The following is a 23,653-nucleotide window of genomic DNA, read 5'->3' as shown; positions in this document are numbered from 1 at the left end:
ACATGCCTTTGCTCTGGCATGCTCAGACTATGTCCGCACATGCCTTTCCTCTGGCATGCTCAGACTATGTCCGCACATGCCTTTCCTCTGGCATGCTCAGGCTATGTCCGCACATGCCTTTGCTCTGGCATGCTCAGACTATGTCCGCACATGCCTTTCCTCTGGCATGCTCAGGCTATGTCCGCACATGCCTTTCCTCTGGCATGCTCAGGCTATGTCCGCACATGCCTTTGCTCTGGCATGCTCAGACTATCTCCGCACATGCCTTTCCTCTGGCATGCTCAGACTATGTCCACACATGCCTTTCCTCTGGCATGCTTAGACTATGTCCACAAATGCCTTTCCTCTGGCATGCTCAGACTATGTCCGCGCATGCCTTTGCTCTGGCATGCTCAGACTATGTCCTCACAGGTAAGTCAGCTGTGTGAAATTCCACACAGAGAAAATTTGAATTAATTTGCACATTCTGTAGCATATTTAGTCAGCATATTTAACATATCATAGCAAAAGAGCAGTAACCATGTAAAGTTAAAAAATAGAAACCTCCACATAATATGAAATACATTAAAAATTTCAGAGACCCAACTGATAAAACTTTTTAAAAAAACATTACATGACAGTAACAAATGCCGTTAAAAACTGCAATCGTAAAGTTCATTTGTTACTTATTTTGGGGAAGGGGGGGGGGGAGGAGGGGGAGGAGCACTAAATATCTAATCAGTTTTTCATAAAATGGTAACTAATAATAGCTGCACATGTTTGATGAAATCCATGGAAACTCTGCACCAAGCCCTCCAGCTTTCCAAAATAGATTACTACTTGACAGTACACACATAAATGACTTATTTCCACCAACTATTTCAAATACATGTAATAATTCGATAGTCTTACTGCTTTGAAAGGCTGTAGATTTTGTCTAAAGTTGATAAATAATATGAGGCAAAAAATAGGAAACTTGTTTTTTAAATCTGTAGCCATGGTAATGATATTCACTGTACCGTTATGGGTTATCTCCCCTTACAGATCTCCCATTTTGCTCTCCACTTCGTTGAAATTAACAGACTGATGTGCCGTGCATGTGGATTTAAAGCAAAGTGAGGTTTCGAGAGCTCGTTATCTCCAGTATGAGTTTTCCTGGCTTCTTCACATTACTTTCGTTTTTCCTCCCAAACAAGTCGACCTCTACCATTTTAGCTGAGCACTCGTCAGAGCCCATCAACACATGTTTTCCCATGTACTCATCTTTGATGATGTTGTGGTTCCAAACCTAGAATGAAGCAGAGACACAATGTTCACACACTGAATAGACTTAACAATCCCTACATACATGTTTATTTTATCTCATTTGTGTTTAACACCATACTCAAGTATTCTTAACTTGTATAATGGTGGTCAGTTTTATAGGTGGAATAAACCACCGACCTCTGCAATGTTAGTAACAAACTTCTTTCCCACATCAAATGCAAGCATTTGCATAATTGGTCTTCAACGGACGTTAGAATGGGTAAACAGTGCAGGCATTCCAGTCCACTTTGAACAATATTATTTACGTAGGAGGATTTTTTTTTGGGGGGGGAGGGGGTGTTAAAGACACTGGCGCTTCCCTTTCTAATTTGCAGCCAGACAAAACTTAAGAACAGAAATAAAAGTGAGGTGCACGTGACGAAGGCAAGCAATTTTTTGTTATCGGGGCCATTTCTGGTTGACCTTCAAATGATCTCAGTCCATCTATGGTCAGACTTGTTTAAAGGATGCCTCACTCAGTAGACACTTGTCTTTTGTAAAACTTTTGTCAATAATGGAAAAAGCCCATTGAACATCACTATTTTTGTCCAGTGAGCCAGTCCTGTAACTATCTGAGCCAATAAGGACTCACGTTGAACTCACTAAGGGACTGAGGGACTAACTGCGGCTGACCTGTATCTTGATGGGTTTCTGCACGGGGTCTGTCCTGTAGAAGATGGCAGACGAGTTCCACTCCGGGTTGACATTATCCTTGACAACATTGGTGTACACTTTCTCCCCCTCACACGAGATGACACAGTAGGGGTCCGCTCCTGTTAAAACAACAAAACACTTTTAACACAGGATAAAATGTAACGTTTGTCCACTGTCGTTTATGGCAGATCTTGGCATGTAGGAGCTCAACTAAGTTTCTCTATTTTGTTTGTCAGTATGTCAGGCTTTGCTCTCCATGCAAAGACAACTCAAAATATGTTTGGTGATTAGGAAATTCTGCTTGCAGGTTCATTCTGTGGAACATACCATCAAGTCTTACAACCAGCCCAATATGTGTGCATGCGTTTTGCAAATTTAATAAATTTTGTGATTTGCATGCATGATTGGTTTCCATGCAATAGTTACTCCAAACATCGTCCAAGTTTGATATAATTTTGTCTGGCTAAACTTAATGACCCAGACTGTGAACACTATCAAACAATTGCATGTATTGGGAGAGAACACTGAGTGAATGATTATGGCTGAACATCGGCAATATTTCGTCTTATCATGGCCACAAAAGAACAGTGATTCAAGTGATCTGAACCTGGCATCACTTTCAGAAAAATTCCCAAGCACTGCTGGAAAACATGCAAAACTCAGCACGATAATAAGAGGACAGCTGTTATGTGCCCACCACCTCATCCCTGAGGACTCACCCCCCTGCTTGTCCTGTCTCTCCAGCCCCTGAGCACGGATCACCTTAATCCTGGTCACCATCTGGGCCTGTTTGGCGCAGCAGTTGTACCATGGTGCCTTAGGCTGGTCCAGTAACATGTGTCTACCAAAATATACAGCATTCAGATTACTGAAGAGTTTTTTTCACATGGCAGTCTGTTTTAGGGGTGGAAAATTCATCAAATTTAAAATCTGTCATTTAATTACAGAACAAACTGCACTGTAGCAACTTTTGTTTATTTTCATCTAAGTGGTAGGGTTTTGTTACCATGGTTACAGGTGACTTCATATACATGCGTGCAGTGCTGCCTCATTAAATTATTAATTTAATTGTTATTAATACCATGCTCAAGACTTTCGCACGTGTATACGGCAGCCAATTTCATGAGTGAAGGAAACCAGAACACCCAGAGTAAACCATCAACCTTTGGCAAAATGCCCAAAATCTCCAGTCTAGCCTCTTTACCATAAGATATGGTAAAACACATAAAATTTAGTTCCGAAAAGCTCATAATATATTTCTTTTGATGCTGAAATAAACTGAAAACTGTACAACCCAAAGATTCTTCTTTGGTACTTTGTCATTAGCTTCGTCACTCACTTGAATCCGTTAGGTGCACTGGTATAGATTCTAAGTAGAAATTCTAGCTCTACCCCCGCCTCAAACGTACACGCCACGATAACATATCTGCCTTTGACCAAAGTGGGTCGCATGAAGATGGAGCGACTGTTCTTGAACACAGAGGACTGGACAACCTCCTGGAGCTGGTGTAAACGATATCGTCGGTTTTCCTCGACCTAGGACAAAAAGTCTTACTGATATCAGCATTAAGACAGCATACACATCATTAGATTCATTTATTTGAAAGAGTTTACATCGCACTCAAGAATAGTCCACTTACATGACAGCGGCCAGCAAAATGGTACGAGGAAACCCATGACCATTAGCAGGTTGCTGGTAGACCTTTCCACGTACGGCTGGAGATGGATCCACCATCAGCTGGACTTGAACTCACAGAGATCACATTGCTCAGAGATTCCTGAGGCATTAAGGTGCGCTAGCAAGCTATTAAAACATTTGGCAACAGAGTCCCCCACACATCATTAGTGAGTGAGTGCTTGGGGTTTTAACGTCGTACTCACCAATTTTTCAGTCACTTGACGACAAAGGAATCCTTAGGGTGTATGTGCCTCCTTGTTGTAGGACAGATTTCCACCGCTCTTTTATCTAGTGCTACTTCACTGAGACGACTTACCGAAGGCAAGTAAGCTGCCCAGCCCGAGCCATTATACCAATACGGGTCAAACAGTCATTGCACTGGGCCCTTCATGTTGAACGTCAAGCGAAGAAGTTACAACTTTCTCTTTTGAAGTCTTACATGTGACTCGACCCAGGATTGATCCTGGATCTACTGGCCCCAAAGCGGACGCTCTCACATCATTAGAAAGCACCGGCATAACAATGGCTATGAGAACCTCAGTAGTTTGCTGTTGCTTTATTTATACTTATCTATTCACTTGATTGGTGTTTACACTGTGCCAAAGAATATTTCACTTATACGATGGCGGCCAGCATTAGGCTAGGACGGTAGTCTTCTGCTGTGATCATCCAGACAACACATTATTTAACATCAATCTCCGGCCATACATGGAAAGATCTGAGGCAACCTGCAGATGGTCGTGGGTTTTATCCCGCCAAGATGCTGGGCGCCGTCATATCGGTGAAATATTCTTGACTACGGCGTCACACACCAATCAAATAAAAATAAAATAAATAAATCAAACATCAAACAACAATCTGTCATCCAATCAGTTTAATCGATGTTTAAACCTAACCAATCGCTCTCCTTAACTGCATGTAATTTAAACAACTCACCATCAGCCTATGAAACCTATCAACCATTATCAAATGTCTCTTTTAGGCTGTCAAAGATCCCCTACGCCTGTCAAATTAAACCCAAATCTGAGCTAAATAAAAAACTTAACTGGACACTGACATAATGGACGGATGACACTAACACTAAAGCACAACACAGTAACCGTGTGTTCTTCACTGGAAGCAGACTAGAGTGCGTGCTTGGGGTTTAATGTTGCACTCAACAATTTTTCAGTCATATGACGACGAAGGAATCCTTAGGGTGCATGTATGTGTAATGTGCCTCCTTGTTGCATGACGGATTTCCACCGCTCTTTTATTTAGTGCTGGGAAGCAGACTAGAAGGCGATGGTGAGCTCAATGAGGTGTTTACCATGAGCAAAATGAAGCCGATGGAGAGCTCACTGAGGTGTTAACCATGAGCAGCATTAAGCCGATGGAGAGCTCACTGAGGTGTTTACCATGAGCAGAATTAAGTCGATAGAGAGCTCACTGAGGTGTTTACCTTGAGCAGAATAAAGCAGACGGAGCGCTCACTGAGGTGTTTTACCTTGAGCAGAATAAAGCCGATGGAGAGCTCACTGAGGTGTTTTAGCACCAGCAGAATAAAGCCGATGGAGAGCTCACTGAGGTGTTTACCATGAGCAGAATAAAGCCGATGGAGAGCTCACTGAGGTGTTAACCATGAGCAGAATAAAGCCGATGGTGAGCTCACTGAGGTGTTAACCTTGAGCAGAATAAAGTCGATGGAGAGCTCACTGAGATGTTTACCATGAGCAGAATAAAGCCGATGGAGAGCTCACTGAGGTGTTTACCATGAGCAGAATAAAGCCGATGGAGAGCTCACTGAGGTGTTTCCCATGAGCAGAATAAGGTTGATGGAGAGCTCACTGAGGTGTTTACCATGGTCAGAATAAAGCTGATGGTGAGCTCACTGAGGTGTTTACCATAAGCAAAATGAAGCTGATGGAGAGCTCACTGAGGTGTTTTCCTTGAGCAGAATAAAGCCGATGGAGAGCTCACTGAGGTGTTTATCATGAGCAGAATTAAGCCGATGGAGAGCTCACTAAGGTGTTTACCATGAGCAGAATTAAGTCGATGGAGAGCTAACTGAGGTCTTTACCATGAGCAGAATTAAGCCGATGGAGAGCTCACTGAGGTGTTAACCATGAGCAGAATAAAGCCGATGGAGAGCTCACTGAGGTGTTTACCATGAGCAGAATTAAGCTGATGGAGAGCTCACTGAGGTGTTTACCATGAGCAAAATGAGGCCGATGGAGAGCTCACTGAGGTGTTTACCATGAGCAGAATAAAGCCAATGGAGAGCTCAATGAGGTGTTTACCATGAGCAGAATAAAGCCAATGGAGAGCTCACTGAGGTGTTTCCCATGAGCAGAATAAAGCCAATGGAGAGCTCAATGAGGTGTTTACCATGAGCAGAATAAAGCCGATGGAGAGCTCACTGAGGTGTTTCCCATGAGCAGAATAAGGTTGATGGAGAGCTCACTGAGGTGTTTACCTTGAGCAGAATAAAGCCGATGGAGAGCTCACTGAGGTGTTTACCATGAGCAAAATGAAGCCGATGGAGTGCTCACTGAGGTGTTAACCATGAGCAGAATTAAGTCGATGGAGAGCTCACTGAGGTGTTTACCATGAGCAGAATAAAGCCGATGGAGAGCTCACTGAGGTCTTTACCTTGAGCAGAATAAAGCCGATGGAGAGCTCACTGAGGTCTTTACCTTGAGCAGAATAAAGCCGATGGAGAGCTCACTGAGGTGTTTACCATGAGCAAAATGAAGCCGATGGAGAGCTCACTGAGGTGTTTACCTTGAGCAGAATAAAGCCGATGGAGAGCTCACTGAGGTGTTTACCATGAGCAAAATGAAGCCGATGGAGAGCTCACTGAGGTGTTTACCTTGAGCAGAATAAAGCCGATGGAGAGCTCACTGAAGTATTTACCATGAGCAAAATGAAGCCAATGGAGAGCTCACTGAGGTGTTTACCATGAGCAGAATTAAGCCGACGGAGAGCTCACTGAGGTGTTAACCATGAGTAGAATTAAGTCGATGGAGAGCTCACTGAGGTGTTAACCATGAGCAGAATTAAGTCGATGGAGAGCTCACTGAGGTGTTAACCATGAGCAGAATTAAGTCGATAGAGAGCTCACTGAGGTGTTTACCATGAGCAGAATTAAGTCGATGGAGAGCTCACTGAGGTGTTAACCATGAGCAGAATTAAGTCGATGGAGAGCTCACTGAGGTGTTTACCGTGAGCAGAATTAAGTTGATGGTGAGCCCACTGGGGTGTTAACCATGAGCAGAATAAAGCCAATGGTGACCTCACTGAGGTATTTACCATGAGCAGAACAAAGTGGACAGTAATGTGTTTACCTTGAGCAGACTAAAGCCAATGGTGACGTTTTCTCCACCCGACCTGCCTCTTGTACTCTTTTGCATCAGTTGGAACATAACGTCATCATCAGCCTGACCGACATCAAAGACGAACTGAAAATGACAAAGAACAAAAGAAACTTAACTACTTTATTATTAGGGTAATAGGTTCTGTTGTTTTACATTTGGATTTTTCCAGAACGTATCCCTGGTGACTTACTTGAGGATTTTGGAGGACAGTATACTTTCTGTTCCACCAAGTATTCCATTTGTTTTACCTTGCATTATTTAAGAATTCATTACTGTTTTAATTGTACATTATTTAGGAATTTATCTGTTGTTATTATTGATTATTATTATTACTCTAGATTATTAAGGAAGGTATCCTTTTACCTGTACATTATTATTCCTGTTATATTACCTGCGGATTATTGAGGAAAGTATCCCTGTTGTTTTACCTGCGGATTATTGAGGGATGTATCCTTGTTGTTTTACCTGCAGATTATTGATGAATGTATCTTTGTTATATTACCTGTGGATTAATGAGGAGGGTACCCCTGTTATATTACCTGTGGATTAATGAGGAAGGTATCCTTGTTGTTTTACCTGCAGATTATTGAGGGATGTGTCCTTGTTGTTTTACCTGCAGATTATTGATGAATGTATCTTTGTTATATTACCTGGTTGGATTATTGAGGAAGGTATCCCTGTTATATTACCTGTGGATTAATGAGGAAGGTATCCTTGTTGTTTTACCTGCGGATTATTGAGGAATGTATCCTAGTTGTTTTACCTGCAGATTATTGAGGAAGGTATCCCTGTTATATCACCTGTGGATTATTGAAGAAGGTATCCCTGTTATATTACCTGTGAATTAATGAGGAAGGTATCCTTGTTATATTACCTGCAGATTATTGAGGAATGTATCTTTGTTGTATTACCTGTGGATTATTGAGGAAGGTATCCCTGTTATATTACCTGTGGATTATTGAAAAATGTATCTTTGTTATATTACCTGTGGATCATTGAGGAGGGTATCCCTGTTGTTTTACTCGCTGATTATTCAGGAATGTATCTTTGTTATATTACCTGTGGATTATTCAGGAAGGTATCCCTGTTATATTACCTGTGGATTATTCAGGAAGGTATCCCTGTTGTTCAGACATCCACCTGCTAGGTTAGGTTTGCTCCAGGCAGCATGAGCCAGCCCCTCATGCCACGTCTTCTTGATGCTGAAGAGTGACGTGTTCACCACTCGGCAGATAGATGTATTCGTAAAATTCTTACAATAGTCTTCAAAGGTCATCCTGAAAAAATGAGGGCAAAATTTGCATGTATTGTTTATATTTGAATGTTTTAAAAAACTTTTCACTTATATGATAGCAGCCAGTTTTGTGAGTGGAGGAAATTTGAGTGCCCATGGAAAACCACTGACCTTTGCCAAGTTACTAATGAACTTTCCCACATGTGAAGAACAGATTTGAACACCCTGTATTAATATGAATGTTGCAATGTGCGAACAGTCGATTACTGTCATCAAGGCCCCATGAACAGCGAGGCTGGGGAAATCTATAAATCTTCTGGCCAAGGCTGGGTATGAACCCACACTTCGCATGTCCTAAAAAACGAAAAGACAATTGTCTTAACCATGACCTGTTCTCTGTTTACGCAGTCTCACAAGGAACGTCTCAACCACATTCTTGAAGAGTTTCACTTCTTCCAGACATAAGCAACGATGAGCGAAACGGCTAAGAAGGTGTGAAGACAATTTTGGATCAACTTTTCGTATTGGATGTTGGCAACAATTTTCAATTTTGATCTGAGAAGTTGTTTCAACTGGAGGCAGGGGTCAAATCTGGAAAAAATTTTATGCCATGACTTCATGATAATCTTCCAATATGTACAACCACGTGTAGGCCTAAATGCAGTTCAAGCTGTATGTACAATGTATCTGCCAATGCAGTGATTTGTCCTATAGGCACTTCACACAAGGAAACTGAATATGCTATTTTAGTACATCCGTACCAGAATTCTCCATCTTCATCAAAAGTCAGCCCTATTTTACGACGATCTGACTCGCTGATTTTTTGTCCACTCTGGAGACCTGAAAGCAACAAAAATTGTGAAGTACATCGGTAAATTTTTCTGTTCTACTCAGTCTTGCTACGCTAACATAAAAACAAAATCAATATCTCTTTCAGTAACCAGAACAAATAAAAATCCTTATGAGGGCTTTAGGAACATTTATTTGTCTATAAATTGCCCAATCTTGGTACCCACCCGTCACTGAATGCCCCCTTCCACTCTCCCTGTCCCCATGGGTTCCTTAGCCGGATCATGGGCATGGTGTCTCGGTTAAACATGCCAAAGATGCCAGTGCCCTCCAGGGGCACGCTCTTCACATCTGTGACCCCGTAGGCGTGACCCCGCACCAAACCCACGTCGGTCGAGGTCTCCATCTCCTCGCTGGATTTTGCCTGAAACAGTCAAGGGAGACATACGTGGAAAGTGCCAACTCTGGCAGAATAAACAGCCAACTCTGGTAGAACAAAGTGCCAACTCTTGCAGAACAAAGTGCCAACTCTGGCAGAACAAAGTGCCAATCTGGTAGAATAAATTTCTTATTATTTTCTTATTAATTTCTCCTAAAGAAATGTAAGCGTTGACATAAAACATTTCATTTTAAGGTCTGCATCTGTTTCTAAAAGTGCATTTTACAGGAAAATCTTGTAACTCCAGCTTGCTAACTTGTTATTGGATAAGTATTGAATATCTTATGAATATTTCAGCTATGTGACAGCAGGCAGCTTTATGGGTAGAGGAAACCGAGTAGAGCTCAGAGTAGTCTTGTTTTCTTCTTAGTAAGACATTTATTTTCTTATTCAAGGATACTGGGTTCTACATCAACCAGACCATTTAAAGACCCTGGCAACAACCTTCACAACATCATAGGTTCTCTTTCGCTTAGCAGTGCGTTTGTAGGTGGTTCGTCCCAGTTGCAGGTTAGTGTTAACAAGGTCATGCAATGAAATCTCTGGCCATGTATCTTCAGTCACATGTTGTTCCCACATAAGACCTCAAGTATACAGTGCGCTTTTAAGACAGATGCTCTGATTGGTCAGAGCAGGTACTTGCTTCTAGCACGTCACTGGTCGAGACATGCTACATATATCTGAACTGAGCTGAGCTCACCAAAAATGAACACTGAAGTATGTAACTGTATGTATGCTCGGAGTTTTATGTGGTACTTAACAATTTTTCGCTGTTATGACGACGAGGCGTACATATACTGTCTTCTTGTAGCAGGGCGATTTAGTCCCTACTGCCAAAGTGCTGCCACCACTGAAGTATCATGCCGAAGACACCAGACGTGACACCCCACCTAGTCACATTACACTGACACTGCTATCCATTCCTGTTTCCTTGCTCTAACCTCTCAGAGCTGACTGCCAAGTGAGGCAGCAACAAGTATCACTTTCCAAAGTCTTTGGTATTACTTGATCCGGGTTTGATCCTAGGTTTCCAGACTTTTAACCATAAGGCCACCAAATCGGTCATAACTCTGAAGAGAACACCTCCGGTATAGCCAGAATGTAACACCATGGACTTACTGGGATGGCAGCAGCCATAAGAGTGCTCTAACCATAAGGCCACCAAAACTGTCACAACTCTGAAGAGAAGACCTCTGGTATAGCGAGAATGTAACACCATGGACTCACTGGGATGGCAGCAGCCATAAGGGACTTCCTCTCCATGTCCTTCTGCATGCGCTTGAAGTAAGTGTGTCTGGCATCCAGGTCAGTCGCCACATTCAATGCCACCATGTCGATTGGATCAGAGACACCACCTGTAAAGTCCTCCAAAGCTTCAGCCAAGTCGCCGCCGTCCAGAGCCTCATAGGTGCCGAATAACCTGAAAAACAAGCAAGACTGTACTTAATACTGACTGCCCACAGTATACAAAAGATGGATTTCTCACTCCTTCATTGCCTCTGTGATCGAGATGACATTATGGTGAGATCAATGAAAAGATATACTGTGTTACAATCACCAATTATTTTAGAGAAGTTTTCAACACAGAAAAAGAAAAAGTGACAGAATTATGTGAAACTTGATGTGTAATTCACATACAAATTTGCCTGATTTTTCAACGACATTCTGTGTCGCAGTTTGTACAGCAGGGCAATAGCACTACAACCTAATTACGTCATTAACTGTCTGTCGCATGGCATTAACTGTCTGTCGCGTGGCATGGCAATGTTAGGGAAGGAGGCTTGTGTTGTTGATTCACAATTTGGCACACAATTGTCTCTATGCACATTTACAAAACTTCACAACACAAGGATAATGGTAAATGGCTTCTAAATATAAACCAAGGGAGACAACTACATAGACTACCCACTTGGCATAAGCTTTTTCCAGCAGAGCGCTCCAGAACTCATTGTTGGACTGGGAGTGAATGAAGACCAGCTGGTCATTGATGGTGGGGAGATGGTCATCCACAACAACGTCCACCCACTGGCCATACCGCCAGAACTGAAAGTGGAAAATCCCTGCGTACGTCTCTGGCTTTTCATCGTTGAATTCTTGCTCCTCATGATCTGGGATTACCTGAGGGGGGAAAAAAAAAACACAGATTAGATACATTACTGCATACAGTAGGTAGAAAAGAAAATTTTGACACCCAGCAAAATACCTGGTTTTGTCCCTTTATAGCATGGAACAGACATGAATGCAGTCCAGTTTTGAGATAAGATTTTAGAGCCTAGTTTTGGGTTCTAGAATTAAAATTTTGACCACTTCACCAGTTATCTTCTTGTTTAAAAATTAAACAACGTAATAAGAATTTTAAAGTTTGACTTTCGTCAGAAATGTCTTCGTGGAATCGGCCACTGGCGTGTACGAGTGATTAAGACTGCACTTGTACATCTACACGCTATGATTGCTACTCACTCGGTGCCAGATCTCCTTGTACTGAGCCAAACAGGAACATGCTGCCACAAACCAGCAGTTACCAAGGCGACCTTGATGGACATCTCCAGAACTAGCCCCACCCACAAATAACTTGGGAGTGCTGCAAATGTCCTACAACATTGTAAATCTGCAGATGATCATCCTTCATCAACACTGATGAACAAAAATTTCAACAGCACCGTCGATAAATTCCTGCATTTGCTATTTTCATACGAGTGACACAACAAGGTACATGTATATGAAAGCCAACTGAAAACATTACATTAATTAATTAATTCATTTATTTATTTGATTGACGTTTTATGGCATTCTCAAGAATGTTTCACTTATATGACAGCAGTCAACATTATGGTATGAGAAAACAGGCAGAGCCCACAAAGAAACCCATGACCATCCGCAGGTTGCCGAGAGATCTTCCCAGGGAGTGAATTAATACATAAATAGTGTTGTTTGTGTCAGTGCAAAACAAGTTAAAACATCTGTCCTTTCTATTGTCAACAAGGTAATTAACAAGTTTGAAACCATGTACATGAGTAATGAAACAAGTTTATAACAGAACCCTGCACAGAAAACACAGGCAAATTTAATAACATTTAACTTCATTCATGGGTGTGAGTGAGTGAGTGAGTGAGTGCTTGGGGTTTAACGTCGTACTTAACAATTTTCCTTATGTCATACGACGGATCAAGGAATCATTAGAGTGCCTGTAATGTGCCTCCTTGTTGCAGGGCGGATTTCCACCGCTCTTTTATCTAGTGCCGCTTCTCTGAGGCGCCTTACCGAAGGCAAGTAAGCTGCCCTGCCTGAGCCATTATACTGATACGGGTCAACCAGTCATTGCACTGTCTCTTTCATGCTGAATGCCAAGCGAGGAGTGAGTGAGTGCTTGGGGTTTAACATCATACTTATCAATTTTTCAGTCAATTGACAACGAAGGAATCCTTAGAGTGCATGTAATGTGCCTTCTTGTTGCAGGACAGATTTCCACCGCTCTTATCTAATGCTGCTTCACTGAGATGCCTTACCGAAGGCAAGTAATCCGCCCTGCCAGAGCCATTATACTGATACAGGTCAACCAGTTGTTGCACTATCCCCTTCATGCTGAACGTCAAGCGAGGAAGTTACAACTTCCTCTTTGAAGGTCTTAGGTGTGACTCCATCCAGGATTGCCCTGGATCTAACTCTCCCACGTGAAGACTTCATTTGTAGATACAATCTTGTTATAATGGTATAAGCTAGAGTACTTTCAGAAATGCTGTCAGTCTGAGGCAACTACTTGGCCTTTAAAGGCATAGTTGAGCAGTAGACACTTAAGACCACATAATCTGTGTGTAGTTGTATATGTCATAGGTTTGGAGAGGTTAACTGAAGGGGAGTTCAGAAAACTGAGCACATTGCAGTTGTGAATGTGGACATACACTGGTTTCATATGCCATGACAACATGGACAAGAAGTTTGGCATATAAACTAGGTCACATGTATAGAGGATCTACAGACTGACACCCAAGTTTACACACTGGAAGCAGACAGAAGCAGGGGGTAGCAAGATAGCTGGATGGAAGATTTAGCAGTGCCTCACATGACTGCATGGTCGGTAACCATGGAAATACAGACACAGCCTCTGCAAATAACAGAGTAAGTCCTAGACACATATACATGCATGCATGAAACTGGCCACTTTTCCCATTTTTACACCAAAAAAGTATATCTTTTTTTATAAACAGCAGTCTAGAGAGCTTTTACAGATATTGTTTTCCTGGTGCACAAGTTTGGTAACTCATCCACAGTCGATTCAGTACACAAAGTACATCACACACAAGTAATCTATTTACTGTATATATTGTATCTGGACTGTAATAATTTATTCCACAATATGAAAAGCATGTTCACAATTCCAGTCGAAGTACAAAGACGTAGAAAGTTGAGACAAGCTCGCTTGTTTTACTTTTTTTCTTCCATTATTTCAACACATCAGAAAAGTCCTACTTTTGATACCTATATTTTATACTAAATGTTCATGTATCTTGTAAGGAACATTTCAGTATGAGTCCTCACACCATTTCTAAGCTGTGCCAACACAAGTCACTATGACCTACATGTGACTGTAAACTGTAAGTGTTAGTATTCTACTCTTCAAATAAAAAAATAATAATCAAAACCAAGGAATAACAGTCCACAATTACCCACTGTAGCTCGTTATGTGGTTCGCAATGTGGAAGTAAATTTCTTCATTTATCATTCATTAATGTATTGGTGTTTTACGCCGTCCTCAGGAATATTTCACCTATATGCCGATGGCTAGCATTATGGTGGGACGAAACCAGGTAGAATCCGGTGGAAACCCACAACCATCTGCAGGTTGCTGATGTACGGCCAGAAAGGAAGCCAGCATGACCTGGGCTTAAACTCACTGCGACCATATTGGTAAGGGAATCCTGGATCATTGCGCCCTGCCGGCATACTAACCAATGGAGACCCCCGGAAGTATAGTTAATATTTTATATTATAACCTATCCCCAGGTTATAATTACAATTATCCAGAAGAGCAAAAGCATTATTAAATTAAACGACCCTATATTTATTTACCTGACTGGTGTTTTCCGACCTTTAATGAATATATATGCACGAACAGATGGACGAACATATATGTAAAAAGACAAACATAGAAGTATTTAAAAAGATAAATACACGGGTGAACACACAGACATGAGGAAATGAAAGAAAGCACGTACAAAAACAGACAGACAAAGATACATGAACAGACAGCTAGACAAACACATGTGAACAGACACATATGAACAGACACATACAAAAAGATACATGAACAGACAGACGGATACACAAAGATACATGAACAGACAAATGGACACACAAAGATACATGAACAGACAGACAGACACACAAAGATACATGAACAGACAGACAGACACACAATGACACATGAACAGACAGATGGACAGACAAAGATACATGAACAGACAGACAGACACACAAAGATACATGAACAGACAGACAGACACACAAAGATACATGAACAGACAGACGGACACACAATGACACATGAACAGAGAGACGGACACACAATGACACATGAACAGACAGACGGACACACAATGACACATGAACAGACAGACGGACACACAATGACACATGAACAGACAGACGGACACACAATGACACATGAACAGACAGACGGACACACAATGACACATGAACAGACAGACACACGCACAATGACACATGAACAGACAGACGGATACACAATGACACATGAACAGACAGACACACGCACAATGACACATGAACAGACAGACGGACACACAATGACACATGAACAGACAGACACACGCACAATGACACATGAACAGACAGACGGACACACAATGACACATGAACAGAAACGGACACACAATGACACATGAACAGAGACAGACACACAATGACACATGAACAGACAGACGGACACACAATGACACATGAACAGAGAGACGGACACACAATGACACATGAACAGACAGACGGACACACAATGACACATGAACAGACAGACGGACACACAATGACACATGAACAGACAGACACACGCACAATGACACATGAACAGACAGACGGATACACAATGACACATGAACAGACAGACACACGCACAATGACACATGAACAGACAGACGGACACACAATGACACATGAACAGAAACGGACACACAATGACACATGAACAGAGACAGACACACAATGACACATGAACAGACAGACGGACACACAATGACACATGAACAGAAACGGACACACAATGACACATGAACAGACAGACGGACACACAATGACACATGAACAGACAGACGGACACACAATGACACATGAACAGAAACGGACACACGATGACACATGAACAGACAGACAGACACACAATGACACATGAACAGACAGACGGACACACAAAGACAAAGATGTAAAGACGGGCAGATAAACATACACTAAGAGGATGCTTGCCAAGGCCAAATTCAACGAGGACTAAAACACTAAAGAAAACACCGAGATTTAGTGACAATTTAAGTAGCATGTCACCAATACAGTCACTGTGAGTTCAAGTCCACCTCGTGATGGCTTCCTCTTTGGCCATGCGTGGGAGGGTCTGTCAGCAACCTGCGGATGGTCTGGGGGTTCCCTTTGGGCTCTGCCTGGTTTCCCCAAACCATAATGCTGGTCATCGTCGTACAAGTGAAATATTCTTCAATACGGGATAAAACATCAATGAAATAAATAAATCAAATAAGTTAATATAGGATATAGGAGGCTAACCTTTGGTCTCTTCCACTGTACCCCTGACAGTTTCCCAGGCGTGTAAAACAGAGACCTGTCCTCTGGAGGAAACTCCATGTCATAGAACAAGTGACCTTTGGCCTGACAGTCCTTCTTGAGAGCTGCATAGTGCTGGTTCTTGTATGGTTCCACCGTCTCCCCAAATATCTTCATCATTTTGCTGGAGTGGACTGGACACTACAATGACGACGGCGGCCAACACACACGACTAGCTTCAGGTGGGAGGTGAAGGTCAAGTTTACATTCAGTGACCTAAAACAATCGTAATGTAAATATATGTGCATTAATTTAGCACAGAAGCCAATGTAACACATGCACATCTCCTGCACAAGTATGCAAACAACAGTCATTTTCCAAAAGGCCTTTTTTTTTGCCAAGGGCCATAACTCTGTTAGAACAATTGATTGACTGATTGGTTTTTCCACTATGCGTGATGGCAGTCACTCCAGGTCAGTTTTGTGGATGGTAGAAATTCCAGTAACTGGGGTAAACCACTGAAGCTAAGACATGTACATAATGTTCGTGAAAGATTTACATGTGGTCTGCTTTAACGGCACCACAAGTTCCGTCAACCGCTTTGTTTTACTACACAAATCAGCGAGCACAATGGAACTGAAAAATACCATACCCCTAAATATCATGTGGTTAGGAGTTGTGCAGCTTAACACCCACTGAGATATATCTCAGTCCCAATATTAAACTATATTTGGAATGGACACATCTTAGATGGTGACTGACATATAATGATCCTATTAGCAGACTGGTCCTAGCACCTGCATGTTCTTATGGTGGGAGGAAACAGGACAGAGCCTGGGGAAAACCCATAACCATCCATGTGAATCAACTTCCCAGAAGAAAGTTAAAGCAAAATGATTGTACTATGGTTTCACACTGGACCTAGATCAACGAAAGTAATTACTTATAAGCAAAATATCACACAATATACTTTGCAATAAAAATACCTACATCTTTAATATCAGTTTACAGGTACATTGTACCTTCTTACCTGGGCTTGAAGAATACCTTGAGTTCCATGTAGGTTGTGAGCAGTAAACTACAGCAGGTATTACACCTGCCCAATCATATTCTGCATAGATAAATGTAAGCTATTTTAATTACGGTTACTGAGGACAATGCCATGCATGACTGCATCACTGACACATACCCAAACTTACATGGTCGTCTACACTGCAACTTAACAGCTAGAGCGAGGTCTGAGGGGCAGAAAAGGTATGCGTGAGGAGCATATACCTGCACAGAAAACTGTGTTAGCTCAACAGAATGTATTATGAAGATGTTCAAATGCTGCTCAAGTTGACCTTTGATGATTACAAACACACACATTCTTATATATTAACATACATGTATTTGTACACGAAGTTCATGGCCATACATTACTCAGGTGACAGTTGTACACTCGCTACAAGATTATTCCATCCTGTCTGCAGCCTGCTACTTGCCCTTTTTGAAGGCTCTGGTAATGACCCTCCCCCCACCCCCTCCCCTTTATAAGCAGAATTATGTAAGAAAAAAAAAGTAATTTTGATGATTTCGAGTTTTATATATCTTCAAAAGATTTGTTTAGACGTCAGGTTTCACACCCCAAAGTGATATTTCATGACCTTTCTTTGTCCTTTCAAAATGCTCTTTTTTGAACGAATTTTTAGGAAAAATACAGTATGCAGCTATCTCAACTCATCCTTATAGATAATAGCTTCTTAACACAGTTCTCAGAAGCCGGAACATTCAGAAATCCCTGGCTGACCCAGATGCCTTTATATACTTTGTTCTTGCTCATCTTGACAGGTGAGATTAGAGTTTGGCTTTATTATTATTATTCATCTCACTGATGTTTTACGTTGTACTCAGGTATATTTCACTTATATGATGAAAGCCAGCATTATGGTGGGAGGGAACTGAACAGGATCCAGTGCAAACCTACAATCATCCTTAGGTTGCTGGCAAACCTTCCCAGCCTGCCCACCTACACAGATTTATTCATTTATGTATTTATTTATTTGATTGGTGTTTTACGCCGTACTCAAGAATATTTCACTTATACGGCGGCCAGCTTTATGGTGGGAGGAAACCGGGCAGAACCCGGGGGGAAACCCACAACCATCCGCAGGCTGTTGACAGACCATTCGCAGGTTGCTGACAGACATACGGCCAGAGAGGAAGCCAGCATGAGCTGGACTTGAACTCACAGCGACCGCATTGGTGAGAGAGTCCTGAGTCATTACGCTGTGCCAGACCGCTAACCAACTGAGCCACAGAGGCCCCACCCCTACACAGGTAGTGGCCAGTATAAAGTCAGAATGTTTATCACATGTAAAGGTACATGTATCTGGTGAATGGTGGAGGTATACACCCAGCACTCCGGTTTCCTCCACCTGTAATCCTGACACCATTAACCACATTCAAAAATGTAAACGCAAATTAACAAAACACTCGATTTATTTGTTTTATTCATTTATGTATTTATTTCTTTGATTGGTGTGTTACGCTGTACTCAAGAATATTTCACTTATACGACCGCGGCCAGCATTATGGTGGGCGGAAACCGGGCAGAACCTGGCGTAAAGTCACAGCCATCGGCAAGTTCCTGGCAGACCTTTCCACGCACAGCCGGAGATGAAGCCAGCATGAGCTGGACTTGAACTCACAGAGACCACCTTGGTGAGAGGCTCCTGGGTCATTACGCTGCGCAGCGCAATTATTTATTTGTTTACTTATACCCATACCTGAATTCTGAACATATATAATATAAATATTATAAAGGTAAAATATATAAAGGCTAATATATAAAGGTAACATCATTTTCATGTTGAAGAAGACACCACCGTAACACACTATTCCTTCATATCCCGATACTAACAGTATTCACATAAGGGCATAAAAATGACAGTTCTGATGCCAACACCTGACTTATTTTGATAAGAAATCACATTTCAGAAACCTAACAAACAATGTGAATGATTTTGCACTCATTACTAGAGTTGCTAGACACTCCCGTATTTCTCTGAACAGCCTGGTCACAACAAAATTCATGTATTTGTAGGTATTGACATGGGTTATCCCAAATGTTGTATTTTTGATGTGTGCAATGCTATATGCTACAAATTACACAGAGAAAGTGCATGTCTTTTTGATAAAAGGCATGATTTTTCATGCAGTTAAATAGACGATCCAGCACACTGTCACACGACGAGTCTCGATCACGTGAATGATGTGGCTGATTCAGATCCTGATCGTGACTGTGGTTGTTGAGTCACTCTATACAACAACTACATGCAGATCTGCATGTATCAGCACAGAGAAAAGAGAGAGAGAGGGGGGGGGGGGGGACAGGAGAGGCTGGCCATGCAGAGGAAGTACCTCTTCACAAAATAACATTAACTTCTCTCGCTCCTTTGTAATATGGTGCACTTAATTGCATCAAGAGGATGCTGTGTCTGTCTACAGAGTCACGGGTCCAACTGACTTGTTCGCTTGGCTCATCATGTCCACCTAAGTCAATCTACAAATCTTCACCAACTTTGATCCTCTCTATAGGTCTGTCACAGCCAGAATCATATTTCTAGCTGTGATAGTTTGAAATGACAAGATGTCATTGAGCCACAAAATCACCACTGAGAAAACATTAGTCATTTGCATTCGACCTGCCCTCTTCTTCCAGAAATTTTGCCTGTGCCCTGTGGAGCTGGTCTCCTCAATGTGTTAAAAAATTTCAGACTGTAATTTCATGTTAAGTGTATGTTAAGAGTTTCTTTAAAGCTACTTTTTTTGTGATGGTATACTATCACTCACTAGGCATGCTGGGTGAGATAACATGTGGACAAATGTCAAGTGTCTTTGAAATGGTGATTGACTGAAGCTTCACCTCAAATACATGTAGGTAATGTTGCCATTGGGATAATGGTAACAGCTATGAAAATACTTAACCATCTTTGCATAACTGAAGAGAAATAATGTTAAAAATGAATCTGAGCCTTTGGCTATTTAAACAAACACTTAGGCATCAAGTTGAATGACTAACACTACTTAAATACATTATGCATACATTTATATATAAAGTGAGGGCCATTTTAGCAAACTCCTGACTTCAACAGTTCAAGACGGGCCATGTTTACAATGAACTAGAACCTGGACACAATGACATATGAATGGTGGGATAGGTCAATTCTATATACAGAATCAGGAGTAACAAAACCTACATGCATGAACAGCAGTTATTGTACACACCGTGCCATGGGCTTTGTGGGATCTGGGGAGTACAGCGTATGTACCTACCCGCTAGCTATGTAAAGTTCAGAAAAATGGAAAAAAAAATGGAAAGGCAGAAGGTTCCGTAAAAAGCAGAGGCATAATTTATGTAATAATTAGACAGCAGTGTGGCTTACGCAGTCAGAGCTGATTCATATCCCTTACCGGTAGAGATCCCAGACATATTATAGTGTCACCGTGACACTGATATTCCTTACTCAGCTACACTGCATGTCAATACATTACACGCTACAAGTACACTATACCCATATAGTACACACACACACACATATATATATGTAGTTTATGTATATGACTGAAATATAGCTGATGTGGCATTAAGACGAAATCATTGATTTATATATTCATTTGTAACAATAAATATTAAATAAATAGTAAGCTAATATTTCTCATATATACATGTACGTCAGATACACGCAATATTCCTCCCGGGAATGACATTGTTGTCACGTCAGCATATTGTGTCTTTTATAACACGTATGTTAGTAATCTGTACCGAGATTTCTCCATGCCAACATGTAGCTTACCAGTGCCCATACATACATGTCAATGTACACATGCTTGTCTTCATCTTTGCCATGTAGACTGAGGCTATATGGCATTTAGCCATAATCATTCTTTCGTTCACTGTTTACATACTACAAATGTACACATGTACACATGTATGTATGTATGTATGTATGTTAGTATGTATGTATGTTAGTATGTATGTATGTATGTTTGTATGTATGTATGTATGTACGTATGTATATGTATGTTTGTTTGTATGTAAGTATGTTTGTATGTAAGTATGTATGTATGTATGTATGTATGAATGTATGTATGTTTGCATGTATGTATGTATGTATGTATGTATGTATGTTTGTATGTATGTATGTATGTGTGTGCTTGGAATTTAACATCCTACATGTACTTAACAACCTTTCAGTCATAAGATGACAAGGAGTCATTCAGTGCGAGCGCATATATTGTGTTGTCTTGTAACTGGGCGAGTCCATGCCGTCAAAGTGCTGCCTCAACTGAAATATCATGCCGAAGACACCAGGCATGACACCTCACCCACTCCACCCAGTCACATTATACTGACACCGGGCCAACTTGTCATGTTTCTTATGCTAATCTCTCAGTGTCTCTACACATGTATTATCTATGTATGTACAATCTGCTGTGGCCTTATGACATGTGTTATACTCCATTCTGCACAGACTGAAATACTTGCAGGCAGTATAAAAAGAAAAGACAACAAAAACATAACCGTTATATAGTTATTTAGGAAGAGGGGTGAAAACAGACCTAGACAAACAGAGACATCTTTTTCTGACTTGCTTGGGAACTCAATAAATCAAATTTTAATCAGGACTTCTTATGAAGCCATCCCCTTGATCTCCATTGGCCAGGCTGACCAATTTAAGACTAGTATATTGTATAATTCAATGTACTTTTTTGAAGCAGCAATGTACACGTGCATATTGTGATACATGCATATCCAGTGCTCTTCTATCAATCCATTTGAATCATCATTTCTTTATTTATGTGATTGTTTTTAAAAAGTCATACTGAAAAACTGCTCGCTTATATGATGGCTGTCCGTTTTCTGGGTGGAGGAGGTGTTTGAGAATAAACATGAGCTTTAATAACTACATGTACCCTAATTCCCCCATATGAAAATGTTTATGCACATTTTTGATTTGATTTTGGAGACAAAGCTACAATGGTTAGATTGGCCAGATTCAGGGCTTCACAAAAAGCATAATTTTATCAGTCAACACAGAATAATGCCTTCAGAATATGCTTGAAAAAACACCTTGTAAACATGCCAGAAGGTTGAAGAAATACCGTACATCTAGGGTAAGTACAGTAAATTGCCTTAGCATTATACATGTGCATGCATGTTAAAAGCTAATGTGTTTATGTGCTTAAATTGCATTTTAACAGTAACTGTGTTCTAAGTGCATGTGAAGGGCTCTGGGAGGGGGGGTGAAGCTGATCTGGTGATGTGACCCTCAGGTGTCTGTGCCCCACACATTCATCAGACATGAATCATATTTCAACCACAGCTAGGGATGACCTAATTAGACAAAAAGTAGGTCAACCTAAGTGACAGGTGGGCTGTGAACAGCTTATAAAGGTATAAGAAACACAACTGACTTTATACAATGAAATGTTGACAAAACATGAAGAAAATATAACTATGCATGAAAATATATTAACACATAATACACCTTTAGAGAAACATAATTAAGAATTGTTTAGCTCAAAACACAAGAAACTGGAATAAATTGCTGCGTTTTTTTAAAGAGCTGCCTTCTAAAACAATGTCAGCATAGCATACATGTATATATAGGTGAAAAAAAAGGCTGACAAGAATTTTTTTTAAAAAGTGTAAAAATTCCCCCAAATAGGAAGCACCCTATCGCAATCACTGCCTACTTCACGCAAACATAGGATGGTTTTCAATTGTGTAGTACAAAACACATACATACATTCTGAAATCAGTCTTCCATACACTAACTACATACAAATAAAACATACACATAACTTCATGAGTTCAAGTCCAGTTCATGCTGGCTTCCTCTTCGAGAGTACGTGAGAAGGTCTGCCTACAACGTGAGAATGGTCATGGAGAATGGCCATGGACTTCCTCCCAGTGTAATGCTGGTCGCTGTTGTATAAGTAAAATATTCTTGAGTACGGCGTAAAACACCAATCAAATAAGTAAATAATAAATACTGAAACAATATACAACTATCTTCTCAATGTGGCAAAATTTTTAAGATTTCTCAATGCTTTGACAATGTACATGTATATGATACACACTAGCATGTGTGAACAGATGACAATGGAAGCATTACTTAGGTTCCTCGTGTTCCTCAAAGTGCACCCCACACTGGAATTCTTTCAAAGTTAAAACTTTCTACTTCTCTCATCATTTTAAACACAAAGTTAAACCACTTAAGTCAAAGGGTCATTTGAACAATTTCAACATCATTCTTTGCAATTATGCAAGTTGAAACTTCACACTACATGTACATATCAACTGTACAGATATGGCATGTACAAGTGTATCCGCACTAATTCAAAGCAGTGGGCGGTTTCCTCCACTATAATGCTGACTGCTGTCGTATAAG

At 41.0% G+C, this 23,653-nt stretch overlaps 1 protein-coding gene across 1 annotated transcript; it reads right to left on the bottom strand.

Annotated features, from left to right (window-relative positions):
* Nucleotides 1–1,005: 1,005 nt before the first annotated feature.
* On the bottom strand, nt 1,006–20,665 carry LOC135479251 (calpain-5-like). The gene is given in 14 exon segments (XM_064759064.1): nt 1,006–1,267; nt 1,918–2,057; nt 2,658–2,779; nt 3,278–3,474; nt 6,943–7,056; nt 8,069–8,249; nt 8,968–9,032; nt 9,034–9,046; nt 9,223–9,419; nt 10,662–10,854; nt 11,344–11,552; nt 11,895–12,026; nt 16,218–16,490; nt 20,642–20,665. Coding segments are annotated over 13 exon segments (1,923 nt in total). The 5' UTR covers nt 16,395–16,490; nt 20,642–20,665; the 3' UTR covers nt 1,006–1,084.
* Between the last annotated feature and the right edge of the window lie 2,988 nt (nt 20,666–23,653).

Source organism: Liolophura sinensis, chromosome 12 (assembly GCF_032854445.1).
Source record: "Liolophura sinensis isolate JHLJ2023 chromosome 12, CUHK_Ljap_v2, whole genome shotgun sequence".
NCBI lineage: Eukaryota > Metazoa > Mollusca > Polyplacophora > Chitonida > Chitonidae > Liolophura > Liolophura sinensis.
Note: the sequence above shows the minus strand (reverse complement) of the source record. Positions and strands in the feature narration are given on the sequence as shown.